General features: G+C 35.3%; 1 protein-coding gene across 1 annotated transcript in view; it reads left to right on the forward strand.

Moving 5' to 3' along the window:
* LOC138699559 (UDP-glucosyltransferase 2-like) overlaps positions 1 to 14,543 on the forward strand; it is a 45,016-nt gene that overhangs the window by 1,186 nt on the left and 29,287 nt on the right. Inside the window, exons 2-3 of the mRNA XM_069825546.1 lie at positions 7,226 to 8,270; positions 12,365 to 12,584. Of these exons, the coding sequence (XP_069681647.1) occupies positions 7,226 to 8,270; positions 12,365 to 12,584 (1,265 nt within the window). The remainder of the gene's footprint in view (positions 1 to 7,225; positions 8,271 to 12,364; positions 12,585 to 14,543) is intronic.

Below are 14,543 nucleotides of genomic sequence, written 5' to 3' on the forward strand. Positions count from 1 at the left end.
TCACGATCGATTCTTTCCAAGTGTCATACTCAAGGCCGGTTTTGGACTAGTATACGCCTGCGTGCAGGAGATAATTGGCCGCCCATAATCCAGATCGCCAGTAAATTCACACCTACTCTATCCCACAGAGGTTTTCTTAGGGTGGTTTTGTAACAGTATCATGTAGTTGACAAAAGAAAAACCATAAATATTTTATGATATACAGTATTTATCTATACTAATAATAAATCTGTAGCCGAAATTTTTCTGGTAATTTTTCGATTTTCCGAAAATAATTGGTCCTAACATATATAATTAACCACCCTGAAACCGAAAATCGCTTTTTGAAATTTTTGTTTGTATGTCTGTCTGTATGTTTGTTTGTTACCTTTTCACGCGATAATGGCTGAACGGATTTCGATGATAATTGGAATATAAATTAAGTTCGTTGTAACTTTAGATTTTAGGCCATATGGCATTCACAATACATTATTTAAAAGGGGGGTTATAAGGGGACCTGAATTAAATAAATCGAAATATCTCGCGTATTATTGATTTTTGTGAAAAATGTTACATAACAAAAGTTTCTTTAAAAATCATTTGCGATACATTTTATTCTTTGAAAAATTTTGATAGGACTGATATTTAATGAGATAAATGAGTTTTAAAATTAAAATAACTACCATCTAAGCCAGTGTAACGAAATAAAAAACAAATGACTTCGTCTATAAGGGGCCTTGGACAACAACAATAGAAAGCTATGAAAGATAGCCTACAGAGAATGTTTCTGTGTTTGTATGAAGTAATATCTAAATTAACCGATTTGTATAATTAATTATTATTTTACCATTGGAAAGTGTAGTTTCTCTAGATGGACATAATGCTATAATGTTATTACAATAACTTCTAATATAATATAATATAATATAATATAATATAATATAATATAATATAATATAATATAATATAATATAATATAATATAATATAATATAATATAATATAATATAATATAATATAATATAATATAATATAATATAATATAATTTAAGTTATTTGAAGGGTTAAGAACCATAGTGGGCCAAGCGCCATTTACTGAATACGTCAAAACAACAAGAGTTAAAATTAAGTTATTACCATAATTCAATGGAAACATATAGCAAGTAAAATAAAGTATACACATTAAATCTAAATGATGTCAATGTTCATTAAACTATGGTTGCATGTAATAACAAATAAGAAACATGTTAAAGGAATTGTCATTGCACCAAATGAGTGCTCTCTGAACCAAAATAATCGCATTTTAATTATTTAAATACAATTTAAATTAAGTAACATATTAAACGATTTATCCTTCTATCAAACACGAATGTTCTCTGGATCAAACGTCCTATTTTAATTATGTAATTACTTTATGTTTATTTCTAACGGGTGCAGCGGAGCGCACGGGTACGGCTAGTTTAATTTTATAAAAACAGAAGACGTACGAAATATCAAACAGATGCAACTGTTTAACATTAGTTTAGAACAGCGCTTCTTCTTGCTTTCTTATTTGCCAGTTCATCAATAACATATGATTAATGTAATTTTTCATACAATTATTTTTCTATAACAAACAATCCTAGTTCATTAAATCTTTCTTGAGTAATTGATGGTTCCTAAATAAATTTTCATAATTTTGATTTCCGAAAAACTCCTTTCGCCTGATGCTAATCTAACTGGTAATGCGAGGAAAATTCTCAAACCTATAAACAGATTAGGAAATGATAGTATCAGGTTTTTTTCAATAAAGGCCAAGTTATTTAACTGGTTAGTTTCTGTACTGTCACTGTGCAAGGTTCTGTCTGTTATCAGTTCATTGAAAACCTCAGTACCAGCGGTACCTTTAATATTTGCACTTCAGTTATTAGTTTGAAGGGAAACATCTAAATCAGAATGAGTTTTTTAAATTCAATCTTCGGTCATTTATCTGAATTCACTAATAAATTTAAATACCTTATTACATTATCTAGCTGTCTACTGAAGAATGCAATGGAAGGAATGGTGGACGGGAAAAGAGTTTGGGGTCGAAGAAGATACAAGATGATGTGCGATATTAAGTTGTGTGGATCATACGCGGAGACAAAGAGGAAGACAGAAAGTAGTAAATATTGGAGAATGCCGGGTTTACAGTGAAAAATCTGCATTCGGGCAGAAAAATATGAATGGATGAATTACATTCCCTTAGATTTTCAATTCTTGCCTTAATGGAATCTAATATGAGTACAGTACCCATCTACAATAATAACACTACTCAACAAATTTGAACTTTTTTTCCATAACATTAATAAAATAGGCTGATCTTAACTAATTTGCATGCGCTGAACAAGAAAAAAAAAATGACAGTGAAAAGTTCGTAACACGTCACGTTTTTGTGTTATAGATATTTACTTAATGTTCTCATTTTTTGGGTGAAGATTTCCAAGAGCAGCTTAGATATGATAAAACTGATACATCAATAACTGACCAGCTATTAAGGCTTATAAAAACCACTCTTCGTGCAATAAAATAGAGAAAGATAAAAAAAAAAATACCTTCATTTTTTCTCTTATGACAACTGGAATCTTCCCTTTTTAAAAACTACCAATAACCACCCATCATCGCTGGATCCCATTTCCTTGATACCGTTGCTCCATTGTAGCAATGTCTTGGTGAAATCGCTCTCCCTGCTCATCACTTACAGTCCCCAAGTTCTCAGGAGAGAAGTCCTAATGTGAGTATAAGAAGTGGATATTCAGTGACATACTGCAGGCCATTTTTTTTTTTTGTAATTTCTTAGTAACGTCTCTATTAACTGGCGATAAGTTTCTGCCTTGTGATTCCCTAAAAATCCTTGGATGCAAAAGATTTCCATGCTGGTTATTCCTTGGAGTGAAATTTTTTCTCAAAAAATGGTGTCCTTAAAGAGTTTTCTAATTTGTGGATCGACAAATATGCCTTCTTTTAATTTAGCATCACTGGTTTTAGGGAATAGAGTCTGTAAGTGTTGAAGGGCTTCTCAACTCTTATCTAGAGCTTTCACAAAATTTTTCATTAGCCCTAGTTTTATATGCAGTGGACGAAGAAGTACTTTTTCACGTTGCACTAGCGGAGGATATTTAATATTATGCTCACCAGGAATATAACCTTGTCTGATAGACGAGTTCTTCACCACATAATGTTGTGCTGTTGCTCGACTGTCCCACAAACATAATAAACAACATAACTTAGTAAATCCTCCTTGTAATCCAAGCAACAAAACTATTACTTTCAAATCCCCACAAATTTTCCAGCGATGTTCACTATAATTTACTGCATTCAATATTAGTTACAAGTTCTCATAAGTTTCTTTCATAGTGCCTGAATGAACTACTGCTGGAAGCTTTTGTATTGCCATTGTGCAATAAAACTGCTTTTAAGCTTAGTTTTGATGAATTGATGAAGTCTCCATTCTTCTGAATTATATTGAATATCTAATTGATCCATAAGCCTGTTCACATTTTTGCAGGCACAAACAGAATTTTCCATTACAAAATAACTAGTCAGTTCATCGTTTCGTTTTCTGAACACGGAAATCTTGGTATCTTTTGCTATTAAGTCCCACTTTTGTAACCTAGAACCAAATAGTTCAGCGTGTTGCTTGGAAAGACCTGAATCCCTAACTAGGTCATTAAGTTCTGCCTGTTGTATCAGATGTGGTGTTCTATGATGTTCGGGAATGTAGGCGGGATCAGCGGAAGTTGAAGGGTAGTCTGAGGATTCAGATAGGTGTTCCTTGAAAGACATAATCTTCTCCACTGGGCGGAGGAATAGGGATAGGAAGTTCAGGAGAATGTGACACGGGTATTATGGCTGGTGGGAAATTAGGATACATAATTTTATCTTTAGTTTTCCTTGAAAATCCCTGTGGTTTGACAATGCAAAAATAACAATCTTCCAGATGACTGGTGGGCTGTCGCCAAATCATTGGAACAGCAAAAGACATGTTATTTTTCCCCCGCAACCACTCTGTTAACTTCACGTAACATGTTACACAACACACGTGTGGTGCCCAATTCTTATCTTGTTCACCCACTTTATAGCCAAAATACAAGCAATATGGCTTTTTTACATTGTCTGTTATTTATCCATGTTGTGATTTCAAAGTTAATTTCCCTCAAACATAGCAGAAACTATTGGGAAAATTTTTGCAGGAGCGACGATTGCTACCCATTTAACACTATTATAGAATAACTACTAGTAGTACCGCTCACAACACTTCCACAATCAGAACTAATCGCTAAATTGTTCATTTCTTGTCTCACAATACAACAGCGACCATATTTCCTCCTTTCCCTTAGTCAGTTACTGGTAGCCAGATGTGACCTACCCTCCGTGCAGCTGCATAATAAGGGTAACAAAACGATAAACCATCGCTAGGGATGACACTCATTCAACCCACAAAAGTGTAAGTATGTTTAAAATGGTATCTTAAAAGAACGGAAATGATTGTGTAATTGTGTAAAAGATCTACGTTAAAGAAAAGAACCTCTTTCAAAGTGGGTAGGTTTTAACACATTTTTATACGATCCGCTAACTAAAAAAAATATAAGTTCCTGAAAAAATGTGACGTGTAGGCACTTTTTCAATGCCATATCCGTAATCAGGACATACAACTTATATAAAAATAGTTATTCTTGTCCATGTTATGAAAATTTTGTTGAGTAGTGTAATTAAATAAAAATTTATTCTAAACAATTTTTGGGCTTTTCATTTCCTCATTAGAACATTCATAAACAACTAACAACTGCAAATTCGGATACTACATTAAATTTATTTCTTCAGCTAAAACTTCTACACTCCTAATGTATGAAATAAACACATCTTCATATCTACATGCACTTAAAATTTAACAAGCGCACTCAGAACATTACGAGGTTAATTTATATTGTACTGAGGGCACTGCAACAGTTTGCTTAAATCAATTTTTGAGCAAATTAACTTGAAAGACGCACTCTGATTAAAAAAAAAACTGGGCTGAGTGTTTTATTTTCATGTCTCTGCAAGTGTAAGCTGTTATGTCATTTATGCCTCATTTCATTGCAATCTGAGAGACCGCATTGGTTTTATTATACTCTTCCATCTTGCAAAAATATTACGGACTTCAGTGTTAATCTAGTCATATTCCTTTTTAGTATACTGCATACCATAAGGGGATGCAGAGAAAACGATTCACTAAACAATCACTTCTCTTGTCGACAGTTTAGTGAATATTTAACAGCGTTGGGAACGAATGGAGCTGAGAGGAAGTTCCTGCGCATTCAATCAGAGACTCCGAGCACAACCTGTCTGACCTGTGGCGCGAATTCATTCGTTGTGATTACTATCAACTGGACTGGTGTGGTGTCTCATCGACAACAATCTCGACAGTTATCGTTCCGTTATCTTCAACAACTGAAACAATTATTATCTAAGTGTCGCTTAATAAAAACGACTGACTGAAGGATTGTAACTTTAACAGATATTTCAAAGACTTATTGAAAACTGTGAATATTGTACAATATGTTTTACAATGCTACGTTCCTATTTTATCGCCGATCATTACACTGAACCCTATTGTTAAATTATATTTCAATTTTATTCTGTCGGCCGCCGTAAGGGATTGGCCGTCTGAATTCAAGCACGCACTGCACATCTACTAGAACAGGCTCTGCTCATACTCGCAGTACAAATGTATTCTTGTTGAGGTATCCTATTTGTGGTCTAGTTTTAGATCACCTAGTTTTAACCGAAGTGGCTGGTAAGGTAAATAAGAGAATCAAATCGCTATCTCTGCTTCACGCAGTGGCGGTTCCTCGGGGGAGGGAAGGGAGGAACGTTCTCCTCACATTTTTCTTCTTTTGAAAGTAAATATCAAATATGTGCCTTGAAATTCGAGGAAGATTCGATAATTTTTAAGTTCTCAGCTATAAGAAAACCTCGGTTGGTCGAGTTTTAAACGACGCGCGCTCATGTGCTGCTAGAAAACTGTGAGAAAGAAGTGAGATTGTTTGTGTGGAGGAAAGTCAATCCATTCCTCCTTTACTGCAGTTAACACACATAGACAGGGCATAGACAGCGCACTAGCGACCAGAGAAAGAAGCAGAGTTTTAAAGCAAGTAAATGAACGGATAGGGAGGAGATCCTCCTCTGAATCAGCGCATGGGCGGGAAATAGAAACCGACTGGTCGTGCAACAAGCTCGTTACCGCTGCCATCTAACGATGTTGCATCCAACTAGACTATAACACATCTAGGAGGAGCCACAATAAAAACAGTTTTAACGCAAAGCTATGAAAGACACCATATAAACTTTTTTTAATTATAAATAAAAAAATATTATTCATTGCACTTTATATAAGCTACTATTCATGGTTTGAAACTTTCAAGGATATTTGCAAGTTAAAGTTGGGTTTATGTAAAACAAAGAGGAAGTAGTTAGTTATACGTTAGTATCGCAGATCTTTTTGGCCCCTGAAATTCACTTCCATTCATTGTCTACTAGACAGGGCAACAGCCAAGTTGTCAGTTTTGTACAAATATATTTGAAATTGAAAGTAGATACTCCAAATTGCATTATTTTTAACATAAAAAAATTAATTGGCCACCGGCAGCTTTGAACAATATTGGTAGTATGACTTCACAACAACTGACATTCTTCAAAAGCATGTGATACTGAACTGTAAAATGTAAGCCTACATATGGCAACACAGACCACGTGGATGGGTGCAGTGTTCTCGCTTTCCTCAGTTTATTTCCCATTCCCATTTCCGTAAAACGTATCCGATTACGTTTTAGTAGCTATAATCTCTTCCAACACGTATGATGCTGTAGTGTGCTCGACAAATGCTGCGAGGTTGTGAATTTCCTTGTAATTGTTAATTTGTGCAATTATTCAACAATGAATGGAAGTGAAAATATAATACATTTTGGAAAATTTAGGAAACTCAGTTTATAAGAACAGATTATTGCTATACAGAAGGGCATGCCAACCCCAACACTACCTGGTCTTACATGTATGCATGTAGGCTAATTTGTAGCATGTTTCATTCAAGAAGTGTCATTTCGTGCTGTTAACTTCTTTCCTCCTCTTAAGAAATACGCAGGAGCCGTCACTGGCTTCAGGGAGTTACAACTATTAATTCAATTGTTCATTGAATAACAAAACGCATTTGAATACAGTGTGTGACATATCCTTCAACTTTCCTGCAGATGGCGGCGCGCGCAGTATTACTGTGCACCCTGGGGCTGGCTGCAGTGGAAGGGGCTCGAATCCTGGCTCTGTTTGCAGTACCGTGTCCCAGTCACCACTTCTGGAATCGAGCTCTAGTGTTGGCCCTAGCTGCGAAGGGCCATCACGTGACTGTGTTCACACCGGATCGCGAGAAGAAGCCCGTCGGAAACTTCAGGGAGATCATCATCGAGGGAGTATATGAGCATATCGTAGAAACGCATAAGTACGCTGAGATGAGTATAATGAGCAACTGGGAAAACGCGATAAAATGGTTCGCCTGGGGGCAGGGTGCCTGTGAAAAAGTCCTCGCTTCCCAGGGCGCGCGTCGACTACGAGAGCTAGCAGGTCGCGAGACTTTCGATCTGATCGTGGCCGATATGACACTCCATGAGTGCATGTGGGGCTTCGTGCAGCTTTTCGGCAGCCCACCTGTGGTGGCGGTCACCGCCTACGTGAGTCCACCGTGGTACAATGCCATGGTTGGCAACCCTGTGCCATTAGCCCACGTGAACTCGTACGTGCTGCCGTACTCCGACCGCATGACACTATGGCAACGGATGACAAACGTCCTGCTGCATCATGGTACCATGGTGTACCGTGCCCTGTACCACATGCCGGCCATGGATGCAATGGTGGCTCGGCACTTCGGGTCGGGGATGCTGCCTCCAAGTGTCCTGGAGCGCAACGTGAGTTTGGTGTTTGTCAACACTCACTTCTCGCTCGACTACCCGCGCCCTCTCGTGCCTGCCATGGTGCCCGTTGGTGGCATCCACATCGCGACACCAGACCCCTTACCGCCTGCAATGAAGAAGTTTCTTGACGGCGCGAAGCAGGGCGCCATCTTCATGAGCCTGGGAAGCAACATCCGCAGCGACCAAATGAAGAGCGACAAGGTGCGCGCATTCGTGGAGGCCTTCGCAGAGCTGCCGCAGCGCGTTCTTTGGAAGTGGGAGTCTGACCAGCTGCCCGGCCAGCCTGAGAATCTGATGGTGGGCAAGTGGATGCCTCAGAATGACATCCTTGGTAGGTGTGAAGGCAGATTGGTTCGACAGTCTGACGTTGGACAATTGAATGTCCTAGAATGACATTCTCGGCATGCGTTGTGAAGTTTAGGTTGTATGTCTACACCCTGATTTTAGATATGTTTTCGGCAGACATAGCGACAGACCATTCTGAAAAACTAATATCGGGCTAGTAATGACTGTGACTGTTCTCAGTCTTCTGCGATGCTATAGTGTTACCATGCTTGCCAGGAGATCCTAGGTTCCCGAGAGAATTTTAAGAAGAAAGTTTCCAGGCAAAATGTATCGCCCATTTCTCGCCGATATCAGGATTTAGATTATGAAAAATGTACCTATACGTATGGCTTCAGCTCTCCTGGGTTTCTATCATTCTGCATACAATCTATGTACTAAACCAGTGGTCAGCAAAGATTACGTCATATAAAATGCAGCCCCTAATACATAGCACAGTGGAGAATACCAGGAGAGGATACCAAAACTGCTTAGCTTTGAATGAACAAGTGATGGCTAAGAGGAGGGATATTATGCCTTACTCCTCCGCCTTGCTTGTGTCTTAAGGGGTTAACTTGTGAGTCAAGAAAATGCGATCACTGTACTAAACCATCCTTGTTTTCAGGAGTTAACGATTAGGATGTAAATTCTGAACGTATAACGCCTATATCAGAAAGCATTGTTCTAAATGTTTGTTACAAATAATCAACGCTTTCAACATAAAGCGTTGCTTAAGAGATTTATTATATATTACTATTATATTATTATTAGAGCTGAAGAAAAGTATTGGCATCAGGGTAGTAAATCATTTCTATATACAGTAATGGCAAAAAAAACCGGACCGACCCTTATAGCTGATTTCAGAGGCTTGTTCACTCCAGAGCGTCGGTATATATTCCTTGGACCCGAAACAACCTGTGCAATTGAACAACAGCCACGCAAATGGTTACTATTTTCGTCTTTATTGAATGGCTCAGGTGCTTGGGGCGCGCCGCTATCCCAGAACATGAATTTTCAGGTTATTTTCTAATGGCTTTCGAAATGGGCTACGTCAGCAGTCGAAACTACAATAATTTCAATAAATTACTCGCTATCTTGTGAATCCGGGCGTGGCATGCGCAGTGGCTCATTTCGGGGACTGATTATTCCGTCGGTCCGGTTTTTTTTTGCCACTATTGTACATTGTTTACAAAATCGTCTCGTTGCCGGATGTCTCTACTGTCTGAAGGAGCAGAGAGAGTGTATATCCGACTCTCCTCAATAGTAGACTTGCTTAAGTGACGTGAGGTTGTATCAGAATGCCGAAACAAAAATCCAACTAAGAACAGATAATAGGAGTGAATTCAGAACACGGGAAAATTGTGTTTGAATTCATTGATAATAATGATATTTGTTATAAATGTAATACTGTATTTGTTCCGAGTTAATTAATTTGAAACACAAGCAATTCTGTAAATGTGAATTCTATTATTAGTTCATTCATACGAAGCGGACTGTACAAGCAGCCGCTATCGTAATTAGTTGAGCGTGCACACAAGCATTTTGTAAAAACACAGCTCTAAATGAGATGCAATCTAGCCTATAACGGATACTTTCTTTCTGCCCTTGGACTATAATTTAATTTAATTTCTTCCTGTAACCACTACAGGTTGCCATCGACAAAGAGTACCATGATATAATGGAGTAAATGCCTTGAGACTTAATAATACATTGTTGCTAGGGTGAAAAATAACAATTCGAATTATATTGAAACACATGTAATGTATATATAACATAGATGTTAAATCTTTTAAATAAGAGAGAGAGAGAGAAAAACTCATCCGGCCTTAATTAAGGATGACCACGAGGATCCGGAAATGAATAGGGAACAAATACAATTAATTAAATATGAATATTGTTATAAAAATAAAGTGTAATAATTAAGCACCATTGATTATCAATTATAAAATAAAATCTTAGAAGACGACTATAAATTATACTAATAAAGATTTTATTTAAAATTAGCATATCCTTAATTAATTACTGATGAAGGTGTTATTGGAATCTTTATTGTTAAATGCTGAAAACAAGGGTGGTTTAGGACTTACACATGGATTGTATGCAATATGACTCGAAAGCACGAGACCTTAAATCATTCGTATAGCCAGGTCTAACGCGTTAGAAGTTATACTTGATTTTGTATTGAACTTAATTTTTTGTAGAGTTTTTAAGTCATCGTAATGTCTGATTGCCTTTGTACTGTTCTATTTCTCACATATTGCTCAGATGACTCTCGAAGTGTCTCCATTCACTCTTTCATCTTGTTACTCGGGGCTACTATTCGCCTGCTCTCTCATTATTATTATTATTATTATTATTATTATTATTATTATTATTATTATTATTATATTATTATTATTATTATTAATCTTACTTGATTCAAAATTATATTTCCATGATCATGTGCAATATATTTATACCCATTCATTAAGAATGCTTGGTCTAATTAGAACTATAATTTATTCTTTTTCTACTCCTATGTGTTTATTAATTTTATACTATACATTGGTCAGAGCCAAGCTTGAATATGCATCTGTTGTATGGAATTCCATTACTTACACTGACTCGGCTAAATTGGAGAATATTCGAAGAAAATTTATTTCCTTGTGTTCGTATAGATTTTTACCAAATTCCGATTATAAATATGAAATTGCAAATATTTCAATTGTGGTAGTTTGTTACCAGACGTCAGGATCTTGATTATTTATTTTTTTGTAAAGTCATTAAGGGTGATATTGATTGTGAATCATTCATAAGCAATATCAGTCTTCGTATTCCTGCTAAGGGTTCAAGATTTCATAACATGTTTTATAATAGGATTTCTAAATCTCTCTCTCCGGTCTGCAGATGAATAAAATATGCTAATTTGCATGGATTGAACTTGGATCCATTTAATGTATAGTATATACTTTTTGAGTTTTTATGTCAGTTTTATTAATTTATGCCATTTGTTTAGATATGTATCATAATATTCTCGTCATTTGAATATCTTTGCAATACTACTTATATGATTCCAGTCTTCATTTATTATTTCATTAATTCATTTGTAATACATTTTATTTAATTGCCATTATTTTAACTATCTCATTGTACTAATTTTAATAATTATTTGTATGCACTGTTTTTGTTATCTACATTTTGTCATTATTGTTTATTTATATTTGTCTATCTTGTGCTAACTTTTATCTTGTGCTGAACTGTTATTGGCCCTAGGCTGTTATACAGCACAATAAATATTAGTAAATAAATACATTATTATTATTATTATTATTATTATTATTATTATTATTATTATTATTATGATTATTTTCAGTTGCTAGAAATTGGAACTCGCTTCCGAGTGATGTAAGGGGTTGTTGGACAATAACTTCATTCCTAAATTAAGTTATTGCATAAATTCTTATTTAACAGATTAATTGCTGATTAATATTTGTTACTTATAATGAAACTAACATCTATCCATTCTTATTATTATCATTCATTTCTCTAAATAGATTTACAAAACCTCTAATGGCAATTACATTAATTTTCTCATTATTTAAATATGTATATATATATATATATATATATATATATATATATATATATATATATATATATATATACACACACACACACACACACACACACATTTTTTTCTATCTGTAATATAGTCCTAGTAAGCTTATATTAAATTAATTTTCATCATTTTACTAGCTATCTCAAATCTTAAATTAATTATAATTGATTGAATTAAATAATTAGCTCATAAATTAAGTTACTACTTTACCTTATAGGTTTATCCAAATTTAAATAAATATGTAGTCTACTAGTCTTTAAAACTTAACTGAAGAATATAGCTGGAGAACCTTTCAAGTGTAGTGTAAATATTTGTAATTTAAATATGTATTGTATTGATTAAGGCTGGTTGAGTGGAAGAGAAGGCCTTATGGCCTTAACTCTGCCAGCGAAAATAAAACATTATTATTATTATTATTATTATTATTATTATTATTATTATTATTATTATTATTATTATTTTTATATCAACGAGAGTTCAGTATGCAATATGAATTTATGTTACAGCGCACCCCAACATACGGCTGTTCATATCGCACGCCGGCATGCTAAGCACACAGGAGGCCGTGTACCACGGCGTGCCCGTCGTGGGCGTGCCCTTCATTGGTGACCAATTTTCTAACATCCAGAAGTTGACATCCAGAGGCCTGGGTGAAGAACTGGAGTACGAGACCGTGACCAAGGAGCGAGTCCTGCAGACTGTACGAACCGTGCTCGGCAACTCCAGGTAAAAGAATAGCTGCGAACAGGCCTACCTAACGTAACGGGGAATGTAACTCTGCATTGTCTCAGGGATTCAAACGTTAGCTGTTTAATCGAATTTGGCTTAACTGTGGGTTCAACTCCGGAGTTACATATATTATTAAAATAAAGATATTTCCACACCGCAGTGTTGTCAAGCAGAGGAAATTGTTCCGGAAACGGGAAATTTATATTCCTAGAAGGAAAAGGGCCAGGATAACACAGGGGGTTTGGAATTGAACGGGTTACATCAGCTGCTTGTCTATGTGGATGACTTGAATATGTTAGGAGAAAATCAACAAACGATTAGGGAAAACACGGGAATTTTACTGGAAGCAAGTAAAGAGATAGGTTTGGAAGTAAATCCCGAAAAGACAAAGTATATGATTATGTCTCGTGACCAGAATATTGTACGAAATGGAAATATAAAAATTGGAGATTTATCTTTTGAAGAGGTGGAGAAGTTCAAATATCTGGGAGCAACAGTAACAAATATAAATGATACTCGGGAGGAAATTAAACACAGAATAAATATGGGAAATCCCTGTTATTATTCGGTTGAGAAACTTTTATCATCCAGTCTGCTGTCGAAAAATCTGAAAGTTAGAACTTATAAAACAGTTATATTACCGGTTGTTCTGTATGGTTGTGAAACTTGGACTCTCACTTTGAGAGAGGAACATAGGTTAAGGGTGCTTGAGAATAAGGTGCTTAGGAAATATTTGGGTTAAGAGGGATGAAGTTACAGGAGAAGGGAGAAAGTTATACAACACAGAACTGCACGCATTGTATTCTTCACCTGACATAATTAGGAACATTAAATCCAGATGTTTGAGATGGGCAGGGCATGTAGCACGTATGGGCGAATCCAGAAATGCATATAGAGTGTTAGTTGGGAGGCCGGAGGGAAAAAGACCTTTAGGGAGGCCGAGACGTAGATGGGAAGATAATATTAAAATGGATTTGAGGGAGGTGGGGTATGATGACAGAGAATGGATTAATTTTGCTCAGGATAGGGACCGATGCGGCGGGCTTATGTGAGGGCGGCAATGAACCTCCGGGTTCCTTAAAAGCCAGTAAGTAAGTAAGTAGGTAATTAAGTAAGTAAGTAAGTAAGTAAGTAAGAAGGAAAAGGGAGTTTCTGATTAAAAATGGAAAATGTCTATTGAATTACTAAGCACATGCTAGTATTTTATAATCTTTAAAAACATTAATCATAAATATTAAACACATATTTTACAAGTATTTCCCTTTATTACTAAGCGCATGCTAGAATATTATGATCTTTAAAATTATTAATCATAAATATGAAAACATATTTTTACAAGTATTCCCCTTTATTACTAACCACATACTAATATTTTATGATCTTTAAATTATTAATCGTAAAAATTAAAACACATTTTTACAAGTATTTTCCTGTATTACAAAGGGCATGCTAGTATTTTATGATCTTTAAAATTATTAATCATAAAAATCAAAACACATTTTTACAAGCATTTTCCTGTATTACTAAGCGCATGCTAGTATTTTATGATCTTTAAAATTATTAATCATAAAAATCAAAACACATTTTTACAAGCATTTTCCTGTATTACTAAGCGCATGCTAGTATCTTATGATCTTTAAAATTATTAATCATAAATATGAAAACATATTTTTACAAGAATTCCCCTTTATTACTAACCCCATACTAATATTTTATAATGTTTAAATAATTAATCATAAAAATTAAAACACATTTTTACAAGTATTTTCCTGTATTACAAGGCGCATGCTAGTATTTTATGATCTTTAAAATTATTAATCATTCATATGAAAACATATTTCACAAGTATTTTCCTTTATTACTAAGCGCATGCTAGTATTTTACGATCTTTAAAATGATTAATCATAAATATGAAAACATATTTTTACAAGTATTCCCCTTTATTACTAACCACAT

The sequence above is a fragment of the Periplaneta americana genome, chromosome 5 (assembly GCF_040183065.1).
Source record: "Periplaneta americana isolate PAMFEO1 chromosome 5, P.americana_PAMFEO1_priV1, whole genome shotgun sequence".
Lineage (NCBI taxonomy): Eukaryota > Metazoa > Arthropoda > Insecta > Blattodea > Blattidae > Periplaneta > Periplaneta americana.